Raw genomic sequence first — 13,228 nt, 5'->3', positions numbered from 1 at the left:
TGCACATTAGCCAAATTTTTTTTTAACAAAAACAAAAGTTAAACTAGAACTGCCACTTTAAAACTGCTGGCAGTGATGACCGGTTTACTTGCACCCACTTTTGATACAACCCCACTTTTGATACAACCCCACTTTTCATACAACCCCACTTTTCATACAATCCCACTTTCATTGGACATGCTTTGACACAACCCCCTTGGATACAACCCCGACACATACACACACATACACACACACACACACACACACACACACATCTCCCTACCCCCTCCCACACACACACATCCACACCCCTCCCCCCACATGCACACCCCTCCCCCCCACACACACACACACACACATCCCTCCCCCCCCCCACACACACACATCCCTCCCCCCCCACACACACACACATCCCTCCCCCAACACACACACACATCCCCCCTGCACACACACACGCACACACACAACACACACACATACATCCCCCCTACCCCCACCCACACCCCTCCCCCCAAACACACACCTCTCCAAACACACACACACACACACACACACACACACACACACACCAACCCCCCCCCCCCCCACCTACACACACACACATCCCTCCACCCCCACACACACACACATCCCCCCTACACACACACACACACACACACACACACACACCCCACCCCCAACACACACACACACACAAACACGCGCACACCCCTCCCCCCACACACACACACATATCCAGACAAACGCACACCCCCCTCCCCCCACCCCCAAGACACATCCCCCACACACATCCCCCGACACACAACCGCACACCCCCCCCCCCCCCCCACACACACACACACACATCCCCACACACACACACATTCCCCCTACCCCCCACCCACATACACACACACAAACACACGCATACATCCCCCCACCCCAACACACAACACACACACACACACACACACAGACACACACACACACACACACACACACACACGTGCACACCCCTCCCCCCACACGCACACACATATCCAGACAAACGCACATCCCCCTCCCCCCACCCCTCAAGACACATCCCCCACACACATCACCCGACACACAACCCCACCCCCTTCCCCCCACACACACACATTCCCCCTACCCCCCACCCACATACACACACACACACACACACATATCCCCCCACCCCTAACACACACACAAACACACGCATACATCCCCCCACCCCCAACACACACACACACACACACACACACACACACACACACACACACACACACACACACACACACACACACACACACACACGTGCACACCCCTCCCCCCACACGCACACACATATCCAGACAAACGCACATCCCCCTCCCCCCACCCCCCAAGACACATCCCCCACACACATCACCCGACACACAACCCCATCCCCTTCCCCCCCCACACACACATTCCCCCTACCCCCCACCCACATACACACACACAAACACATGCACACATCCCCCCACCCCAACCCCCAACACACACATACACACACACCCCACCCCCAACACACACACACATATCCACACACACACACACACACACACACACACACACACACACACACACACACACACACACACACAACACCCGCACACCCCTCCCCCAACACGCACACACATATCCAGACAAACGCACATCCCCCTCCCCCCACCCCCCAAGACACATTCCCCACACGCATCCCCCGACACACACCCCCACCCCCCCCCCACACACACCCCCCTCCACACATACATACACACACACACACACATCCGACCCCCCCTCCTCCACACGCACACACGACCCCCCCCCCCACATACACACATATCCATCTCCCCACACCCACCCACACATATCCCCCCCCCCCACCCACACACACATACACATCCAAACACACACACACACACACACACACACAAACACCCCCACACCCCTCCCCCCACACGCACACCCCTCCACATATCCACACACACATATTCTCCCTCCCCCCCACACGCACACCCCTCCACACATACACCCCCCCACCCACCCACACATACATATCCAAACACACACACACACACCCACACAAACACCCCCACACCCCACCCCCCACACACACACCCCTCCACATATCCACACACACATATTCCCCCTCCCCCCCCCCCCACACGCACACCCCTCCACACATACACCCCCCCCCCCCACATACACGCATATCCACCCCCCCCACACACACACACACACACGCCCACACACACACACATCCACACACACACACACACACACACACACACATCCACACACACACACACACACACACACACACCCTCCCCCCCACCACACCCACACAAACACACATACCCCCACCCCCCCCCCCCCCCCTAACACACATACACACCAACCTCCCCTCCCCACACACACACACACACACATCCCTCCCTCCCTCCCCCCCCCCCCCCCCCACACCCACACACATCCACACGTGTCAATCCATGCACTGATTGCAGAAAAAGCCATTTGAAAAAGAAAATTAACCTGAAATTGCAGACAGAATTATTTATTTTATCTGAGAAGCTAAACGATTCTTCTTCTTCTTTCGTACCTCAAACTTTAGGTGAAATGCGATCGATTTTTAAAAAATCAGAATTTGAGCAAATCTGTTTCATTCCTTTGTTAATATGCCTCCCCTATTGATAAATCTGCAATTTGAATTTAATTTGAGGTTGAAATGACCGTGGGGCGTGGGAGATCGTGTGATAATGTTCACGTCCTGGAAGGAATTCTTCTTCTTCAGTGAGTCATCACTTTGAGTGAAATGCGATCGATTTTAAAAAAATCAGAATTTGAGCAAATCTGTTTCATTCCTTTGTTAATATGCCTGCCCTATTGATAAATCTGCAATTTGGAATTTCATTTGAGGTTGAAATGACCGCGGGAGATCGCGTTATAGTGATGACGTCTTGGATGGACATCTTCTTCTTCATTCGCTCACAACTTTGAGTGAAATACGATCGAGTGAAAAATAGTCAGAATTTGAGCAAATCTGTTTCATTCGTTTGTTAATATGCCTCATCTATTGACAAATCTGCAATTATAATTTTTTTTGAGGTTCAAATGACCGCGGGAGATCGCGTTATAGTGATGACGTCCTGGATGAACATCTTCTTCTTCAGTCGCTCACAACTTTGAGTGAAATACGATCGAGTTTAAAATAGTCAGAATTTGAGCAAATCTGTTTCATTCGTTTGTTAATATGCCTCATCTATTGACAAATCTGCAATTATAATTTTTTTGGAGGTTCAAATGACCGCGGGAGATCGCGTTATCATGATCACGTTCTGGAAAGACAATCGGTGTATTTCTTCTTCTTTCAACAATAAAGACTTATAGCTTCGAGTAGGTACATCCAATCATCTTGAAATTTTGCACACTTTTTCCCCGTGATGAGAGCTACATTTCTTTGAAAATTCAAGTCGATCCATACAGTGGTTCAAGAGGTACAAGCTTTTTAAAATTTAAATTCCATTATTTATTGCGGCCAAACCATGTGACTTATCACAACGTTTCAAGTAACGATGAAACATACCCCCATGAGGAACATTTGTGTAAAGTTTCCACTCGATATCTCCACAAATTATGGAGGTGATTCCATTTCTAGTTTGAGCTTTAAAACGTCCTAACTCTGAAACCATGTGTCGGATGACGTCGTGCTCACTGACTTTTTTGTTCGTCATGCGTATGCGAATATGCATGCCAGGTTTGGGCTCGATCCGTTCAGCCGTTGCGGAGAAAAAGGGGTTTTTGCGTTTTTTCACGGAAAACAAGATGGCGGCCGAACCATGTGACGTATGACTTCGAAAACTTTTGCATTCTGAGTTTTGTTTAACTAAGCATCTGGGAAAAAAATCCCATTTTCGGGGGAGAAAATTTTTTGTTTGACGAATTCTAACATCTTAACGTTAGCATTTTTAATATACTCGATACACATGTCTTTTGTTCCCGTTGAAGAGTTCTTTAGAATGAGCCATTCCTCAAATTTTTCCATTGAGGCGTTTCGGAGATTCAGAGGGGAAAATTTGAATTTGTTTTACTAGATGGCGCCCATACCACGTGACCTATGACGTCATAATTAGCATTACAAAATTCTCCGAGCCGAGACGATCATTTGCTGAAAATTTCCTGTCAATCCGACCAGCGGTTGCTGAGAACATTAATTATTAAGTTTTCGGAGGTGCAAAATATGGCAGAAGAATAATAATAAGAAAAACTCTAGCAGTAATTAATAGGTTACTCTCCATTTCATGGAGAGTAAACCTAATTACGACTGGGATTATGGACAGTAAAATTACAGTTCAGTACTTCGTGTAACCCCTACCAGCATTCAGGAGAGCATGTACACGTTGAGGCATGCTGTTCACGAGATTTGCCAAGGTTTGGACAGGAATCGCTTGCCATGCAGTGACAATAGTCTGCTGCAATTCACGCACAGAGGTCGGCTGCTGGACCAAGTGGTCAATTTGATGCGTTAATTCTGCCCACAAGTTCTCTATTGGATTCCTATCTGGGGACATGGCAGGCCACTCCATATGCTCTACACCACGGTCAGCAAGAAAGTGTTGGATCATGTGAGCACGATGAGGCCGTGCATCGTCATCTTGGAAGACAAAGTTTCCTCGAAAGGCTGCACGAGAAAATGGAGGCAATGTTTCTTCCAGAATGGCCCTGTACTTGAACTGGTTCAGGTTTCCATTCAGAACAACCAGGTCAGTTTTGCCCCCTGCATGAAAAGCAGCCCAAACGGTCACCCCACCACCTCCAGCTTGGACTCTTGGCACTATACAATCTTTGTTGTAGGCTTCATGCACTTGTCTGCACACTCGGACGCGGCCATCTTGACGATAGATCAGAAATCTAGACTCGTCACTGAAGATCACGTGATTCCAGTGTCCTGGCTGCCATTGACGGTGCTCTCTGGCCCACTGCAATCGGCGCTGGCGGTGTCATCAGGTCAGGCGTGGCTTTCTCAGGGGACGCCTGGCACGATAGCCTGCTTGAACCAGTCGTTGGTTGACTAGCCTTCTGGATACAGGCACATTTGTCAGTTGCTGCCACTCAGCCTTGAGCCGATTCGCTGACTTGGTACGGCCATTGCGGACTAACCGGTGCAGCTGGCGATCATCCCTCCTTGTGGTTCTGCGGGGACGTCCTGGCCTCGGTATTGGAGTAGGGACACCCCTCTGAGCATTTCGTTTCAGGATCTTTGACACCTAACCTTGAGTGATGCCATACTGCTGAGCAATAGCACGCTGTTTCATGCCGTAATTTCGTAAAGCCACCACTCCATGACAAATAGCATTGTCGAGTTGACGGACCATCTCCAGAGGAAGCGACAATAACTTTTGGAGACGTGCAGCAGTTGTTTTCCACTAATACAGAACGCAACAACCCTTGTATACCCGACTGTGAAGCCAATCATCAAATGCACCTGTCCGTACATTTTGCCACGCCACCTGTGATATAATCCTGCTGTTGACTTCTTTCTGCGACAGACAATCAGTGACATGGTTATTTTAACAAATAAATCACCAAAGTGTAAAAGAAACTCATCAGATTGATATACTGAGTTAAGAAAGTAAACTCAAGTGAAGAAAAAAATATATATTCCATATTAAATGCCAAGTCTGTATATTCTGCAGAGGAAGGCTTCTGCAGATTTGATTGTCTCCTCTGTGAGTTCACCAATGCCCAAGTTCTTCAGCAGTTTATTCTGAACTCCAAAAAAAAAAAAAAACCCCCCTCAAAGTTCGGCTTGGGAACCGGGTTAATCTAATTCAGCATACCCTGATTATGTTTAAAAGTGAGGTTCCGAACTTTTACCCAAAACTGCACCAAACATTCACATTTCTCAAAAATCCGTCTAATCTATAAGCTCCCCTGAACTTCGTTCCAGGTGAACTAAAAATTGGGGCTTCCGATTGTTGAAACAAATCCTACTACATCGTCGGGGTGGGGACGAGGGGGCAGGTGGATACCCTCGGCTGTAAAAGGGTGGTGACATTTTTCATTAACATGGATCATAAAAAACACTTCTAGGATGGTCACTTCCCTGGGAAATCCACACGAGACATAACAGGTGTATTTTTAACAACATAACAATAACTAAATTAATAAATGAATTGATAACAATTACTCTCTATTCACCTTCACTCTTTCATTCCTCTTTTTTTCCACCTCTGGAACAAACTGCCTCGCTCTCTTCAATCCCATGCCTCCCTCCAGGTCTTCAAAACAGCTGTTCACCACCATCTCTTGTCTTCCCCCATCCAAAACCTTGATCTTTTCTACCCCCATTAATAAACCCCAAATCCACTTTTTTCAATCTCCGACTCCTTTCCTTAAATTCCGGGTGGTGTCCATTTGTTTTATACCGTTTATCTCCCTCCCCTCAGCCCTCTCCCTTCCCCAAATCTCCCGATGTTCTTGTTCTCCACTGTTGTTGTGCTTGTGTGCTTCCCTCTCTCTCCCCCTCTTGTCTCCCGCTCCCTTTATTGTGTGTTTTGTATGTGTGTTTATATTTATGTGTTAAATTTGTTGGCTCTTGCATGAGCCTTGACTTTGTATCCAAATTTTTTTTTTAAACATCCCTTGTACGTTCAACTCTCAGAAAAGAATGTTACATATTAAGTGCATTTTGTGACATTCTAAGACAATAAATGTATTTCTTAACCTTGTGCACATGTACAGTTCTCATATTTTATCTCACCTGGAACGTTGTTCTGGGAGCTTATGCGTCGTCAGTTCGCCAGCCTGCAAAAACTTGCAACATCTTCTCCGAAACCAATGATGGGATTGTGACCAAACTTGGCGCAAATTACATTTGGTATGTTGTGACGAAAGTTTGTTCATGGCATTAAAAAGATCAGGGTTTAAGGGGGTAGGGGTCAAAGTGGACCCCCCCAAAATAGGATTTGCTTTTTCCTCTGAAACTACAAACACTTTAGATTAAACTTGACCACAAACTTCATCACCTGTGATGTCCCAAAGTTTGTTGCTGGCATTGAAAAAATTGCGGTCTGAAGAGGTGTTCAGGGTTGAGGGGGAGCTGGAGGGGCGGGGGAGGGGTATTTACCCCCAAAATTGGTTTTTTTTTTCTTTGTTTGTTTAAAGTCTTAAGATAATGTTGGTTTGATTCTACATGCTGCCCTGTCTTCTTGCAACCATTGAAATTGGTTTAAAATACCTTTAGTCAGTGCAGTATACTGTTTGTTCTACCAGGTGAGCACCGGTGGTATTACCGCTATGTCTATTAATGGTACCATTGTTTCATAGACCGACAATAACAAATGTTGGAATGAGTTGGTTCAGTGACAATAACAAAATGATTAGATTTTGGTTCAGCTCCGAATCCAGATCAGGCCGATCAGTGGGATACAAAAGGTAAACTGTTCAGCTTGGCAGAGGTAGGTTTGGCCGTTCTCGTCCTTCTTGTATCTGGGGAACTATATCTGGTCACAATGCTTTGTCTTCTGTACTCACGCTTGAGGGGATAGACAGGGAGTACATGAGAATTACATCCTTGTTTTCAATTGTCGCTTTTCGGTTGTGATTACATGATTACCTCAAACACCGATAGTGTGGGAGGTTGTGTTTTCACCCCTGTATGTTTCACCCCTCCATCCTGTGAACAGGATATCGCAAAGACTTGTGGATGGATTTGGATGAAATTTGTTGGACAAGTTGGCTGTTTGACAAGGACGAATCAATTTGATTCGGGTGAAGATCTGAATTAGAATTTGACCGATATGGGTTTTCAAGGGCCGATGCCAATATTGAAAGAGCATGGGGGCCGATGACCGATATAATGGTGATATGTCCATCTGATTGAAGAATTAAAAAAACAAAAATTATAATTACACAAAATTGTTGAACTTAAATTAACAAATTTATTTAACACAATATATTATTCACTCAAAAAAAAGAAAAGTACATTGCACTTGTTAACAGCAGCATTTCTTTCCAGTTAGTCTGCTCCTCATGTTTTAAAATAAGAAAACGTACAAAACCAAAGCAAAAAAGTTGGAAAGACTTTGCAGAATAATTCAAAATAAAACGTCTTTGGCCACTTGTGTGAACAGCAGCATTTTCTTCAGTAGGTCTGCACTCTACATCCTGTTCTTTTAAATCAGTAAATTTATCATCAACAAAATTAATTGTCCACACAAAAACAAATAATGAAAACTCTTTAAAACCCCAATAAAGGAAAGGTTTTCGCGCACTTGTTAACAGCATCATTTCTGTTTAGTTTTAGTTCAGTAATCCCAGTTTAAGAGCTGCAAGTTGAAATGCAGAAAACAAAGTTTCTGTGCACTTTCTCCAGTCAGCCTGCTCCTCTTCTTCTCACAAATGGCTCCAACTTCACTAAAAACTCTCTTGCTTGGAATGGAGGAGTGTGGGTTTGAACCGTGTCAACTCAGTCGTAATGTTCCAGGTGTCGAATTACGCTTCGATCAGGAATGACTTGCTGTACAACTTGCGTCCTTGCCATGAAGCACTGGCGTCACTTCTCAGAGGGACGAGCGACTGCAGCCGTGTGAGATGGAGCAATAACAGGTCTGTGATGCCTTTCGATGTCTGGATCCACTCACCAGCTGCACTGGACAGGTCTTCGTGTCAACTTTCATTTTATTTTCACCCGTCCTCCATCCTGTGTGTAAACTTCCTACAACAACGTGTGGGTCAGATGAATGCGGGTTGAAGAAAGATTTGGCTCTGAATCTGAATTTCTCAAACATCTTTTCTTCCATACTAAATTCCTCCTTGGCATTTCGAGCACTCCCAGTAAGCTCTCACGAACGTTCCCAAGTAGCCATATTGGCACAAGGGGAAGCTCGAGCTTCCTCGCACCACGAGAATGAAAGGATTTTTTTGGGGCGTTTTTAAAATGTCAGCCATATCGGCACCATCATCAGCCGATGCCGAAAACCTCAAAATGCCAGATATCGGCGGGCCAATACATCACTCTACCACGAATCTGAATACGGATCCAGATACGAGAATGTTGAAGAGATTCTTCACCATTGAGAGATGGGGGCAAAAACGATATGTCGCATGATATTTCAAAAAATTGTGGACGACTTAAATGACAAAACTCGGTAGATGAGTTGTTGAGATGACAAGAACAAGCAATTCGATTTCGGTTCAGGTCTGGATCCAGATCAGTCCTCTCAATGGGATACAAACCATACGGTTCAGACTGGCAGACGTATGTGCTCTACAAACTGTTCAGACTCTACCGAGTGCCATTGCAGTTTTCATATTAGAATGGGATATTGACGTTTTTGTAGATATTTCAGTGCATGCATTGTTTTGTATTCATGTGTACAGGTGTTCTGAGAGGAGTGTTTTACATACCGATAGAAGGTGGTTCATACTTTGATTTCTTCCTTGCAGAATCTACATCTGTCCAATTGACTCAGTCCCGCCACCTTCTTAAAACCATCGGTATTGTGTTCATGGTAATGGACGATCATTTTGACTCATTCTCCATCACAGTTCAGCTGATCTCTCAGCCAATCCAATGAGCCTCCTTTGTGTGTCTCTAATCTGTCCATGTCTTTTCCATCTTCCTGCTATTTTGTCGTTCTCCCATTTGTCTGTGTGAATTTGTTCATATTTATTTTTGTTTGTTTGGAATCTTGAGGGCTGTATTCACTGATGTTTCCATTTCATGAGGAGCATCTTCTATTCACACATGTTCTTGGAAATATTTTTACAAGTTCAGTTATGTATTCTTTGATGTTGAGATAAATTTGATGAATGATTAAACGCCTTGTTTCACACCAAGCAATTGTGGGGCTTCACCCGGGTGTGCAATCTTTGACGTCTTTGCAAATGTGCTGACTGCTTAAACATCTTTGGGCACACGGAACACTTGTTGGGCTTCTGTCCCGTGTGCAATCTTTGACGTTGAGACAAATGTGATGAACGACTAAACGCCTTGTTACACACCAAGCAATTGTGGGGCTTCTCTCCCGTGTGCAATCTTTGATGTTGAGACAAATGTGACGAATGAAGAAATGCCTTGTTACACACCAAGCAATTGTGGGGCTTCTCTCCCGTGTGCATTCTTTGATGTTCATGTAAATGTGCTGACTGCTTAAACATCTTTGGGCACACAGAACACTTGAAGGGTTTCTCGCCTGTGTGAATTCTTTGATGTTTAGACAAATTTGATGAATAAGAAAAGGCCATATTCCACACCAAGCAATTATAGGGCTTCTTCCCGGTGTGTATTCTTTGATGTTGAGACAAAGTTGATGAACGATTAAACACCTTATTACAAAGCAAGCAATTGCAGGGCTTCTCCCTGGTGTGCATTCTTTGATGTCGATGTAAATGTGCTGACTGCTTGAACATCTTTGGGCACACAGAACACTTGAAGGGTTTCTCCCCGGTGTGTATTTTTTGATGTCGAGGTGAACTTGATGAATGAGAAAAGGCCATATTACACACCAAGCAATTGTAGGGCTTCTCTCCCATATGCAATCTTTGATGTTCATGTAAATGTGATGCCTGCTTGAACATCTTTTTGCACACAGAACACTTGTGGGGCATAGATATATATATATATAGATTGGCAGTGGGTCACGACAGGGCGAGATTTCCGGCCGCCATCTTGCCACAGGAAAGCTTTCAAGTTGCCATCTGTGGAATGCACTCGCGTCATCGTCATTTGCAAGTTATTGTTGATTAAATTGACTACAACTGGCGAACAAAGTATCAGGTTAGTGTCGTACATTGGATTAAAACACATTCAGTTGCCAGACTCTGATAATGTTGTAACTTTGGTGATATTTAACGCATCGTCTGCCTGTCTACACTAACACTGGTTCATAGTAGAATGTTAATTCTCTTAAATGTCTGCACTAACACATGCAGCTTTCCATGAGGTACATGTACCTCCAAAATGCAGCTCTCATAAATCATTGAATAAAGATAGGAGATTCTGGGGCACATTTGGGACTATCCATGACTCATGAGGAAACTTGGCCATGTTCAGGAATTCTCATGGGGTTAGAATTCTCAACCGAGATCTTCAACACCAAGGGGTTGACTTATCCTGTATTCAATATTATTGCCAAGCAGTCAAAGGTAGGCCTATTATATTTATATAAGCATTATAAATATAAGCATTAACTTTTACATTGTGCTTGTTCTTTCTTCAAATATAGGAGGGAGTAGCCTAGGCTACAGTTAAGATGCCCAGGCAGTGTGGACATGCAAGATGCCGAAATATACAGAGGAAGGGGAATGGTCTGACATTTCATCTGTAAGTTGAATACCACAATATCTCTTCTAAATATATGACATGTATATCTCTTATTTGTGTTTACAGGGTAGTAGACCTCATAAAATCTGCAGGTTTGAGGTCTGCTTTCCATGCAGCTCAATCAGATTGAATTTAAACAATTAGCTATCTTATTTTCAGCTTCCCCACCAGTGAAGGGCATGAAGAAAGAAGAAGGAAATGGTGTATTCAGATGAAACGGGTAGAGGGGTGGAAGCCAAAGCCCTGGGATGTCGTGTGCAGCCAACACTTTTTACCTGTGGACCTCGATCTTACAGGCCAAACCAAAAGACTACGTCATGATGCAGTCCCATCAAAGTTTGACTTACCAGAGCACTTGCAAAAAGTATGTTTGTGTTGTTTGTGATCTTTTCTAAACGAACTAAAACCTTCATACTTTAATATTTGGACAGTGTGTAAAATGTGTGGGAACTATATGTAATAGTACGTGGCGGCGGACTCTTTTTTGACTCTAACTTTAAGACAGATAAAGTAACTGCATGTTTTATTCTGTGGTATACTTTACATTGACAATATGTGGCTGATGTTTGCTTTTCAGCATGAGAAGAAACGTTAAACGCAAACTTCAAAGAGGGCATTGGAGGAGCGCCAGGACGACCATCAGGCTCACATGCATGAATCCAATACTAAAAGCTTTGACAGTGGACATGTACATTCAAGTATACCTGATGTATGTATATTGGAATTAGTAGCTTAAAATGCTAGCATTGATTGATTTTTATATAAAAATTAGTCACGTACTACAGGTAATTTACATAGTCCTAGTGAAAAATCATCTTTTTTTTGACCACCTGCTCAGGCTGAAGAACAATGGTGGTCTTATGATCCCATCACCAGGTGTGGTGAAGGTCTTGCACACTGCTGAGAAGGCCATCCAGAGCCTTATGGATGTGCACACAGTCAAACTCTGTACATTTCAGCAGGTTCTACTATGTGTGTAGGAAATGACAGCTTCAGAAGAACTCTTTGATATGGGCAATCATATCATTGAAACCTTAATGGCATAGATAATCACCTGTACGACCTGATAGGTATTCTCACCAATGCGTATTATGACCTGAGGCAGCACCACATTGTCAAAGACCTACAATGTTAGGCGAATGGGGATGTCAATAAGACACGAGTCAACCAAGCTGGTGCTGTTCAAAGGCCAGTGATTGACAGGCATACCCAGTGTACAGTTACTGTACACACACTCAGTGTACATATGTACATGTGTGATATCACTAACCCGTGTATTTGTGTTTTATTAAAATGTTGTTAACGTGTGATGTGGTTTTATTCTTAGCTCTGTGTATATCCATGAATATATTACATGTAACAATCTTTGATTCTTTTTATTAAAATTGCGCAATGATAGTGGCATCTTTAATTCAAACAAATATTTCTCCGTTAATATTTGCACAGGAAACCAACAAATGCTTGGCAGAGATTTGGCCACAGCTGCTGGTATTTTGTGTGGGTGTCTGCGTAAGTTTTCTGTTCATATCCCTTCAAATTTGCTTGGGAGAGCAGTTTTCGTTGGTGTTGCGAAGATTGCACCGTCGTTAACTAGTGTGATGTGCTGGTCTGCTGTTGCTGTGAGGCAGAGTTCAAACCGCAAGGAAAGTGTGGTGCATATAATGTAAGCCTATATATTTATTGCTATTTTCAACGCAAAAGTGGACAAGTACAAATGTTAAAGAAAGCAGTTAAATTCAATGATGACAGATCCACATTGTGCTTGTGAGTGACAACCTTCAACTCCTGCAAATAGCAAGTCAAACAATGAACGCCTTGACACTGTTACAATAATTAATATGTGAACATATTGTTCTCACACTGGGGCAAATAGTCCCAGACCCCTGGCTCAGTATAAGGTACTGTATTGTACAATATGATGAATTAATCCTT

General features: G+C 44.2%; 1 protein-coding gene across 1 annotated transcript in view; it reads right to left on the bottom strand.

The window, feature by feature from the left end:
- The window catches only part of LOC137419639 (uncharacterized), a 175,416-nt gene extending 164,054 nt beyond the window's left edge, over nt 1-11,362 (bottom strand). Inside the window, exon 1 of the mRNA XM_078785297.1 lies at nt 9,808-11,362. Within this exon, the coding sequence (XP_078641423.1) occupies nt 9,808-10,581 (774 nt within the window). The 5' untranslated portion in view covers nt 10,582-11,362. The remainder of the gene's footprint in view (nt 1-9,807) is intronic.
- Between the last annotated feature and the right edge of the window lie 1,866 nt (nt 11,363-13,228).

The sequence above is a fragment of the Myxine glutinosa genome, chromosome 1, assembly GCF_964187855.1.
Source record: "Myxine glutinosa chromosome 1, kmMyxGlut1.1, whole genome shotgun sequence".
Lineage (NCBI taxonomy): Eukaryota > Metazoa > Chordata > Myxini > Myxiniformes > Myxinidae > Myxine > Myxine glutinosa.
Note: the sequence above shows the minus strand (reverse complement) of the source record. Positions and strands in the feature narration are given on the sequence as shown.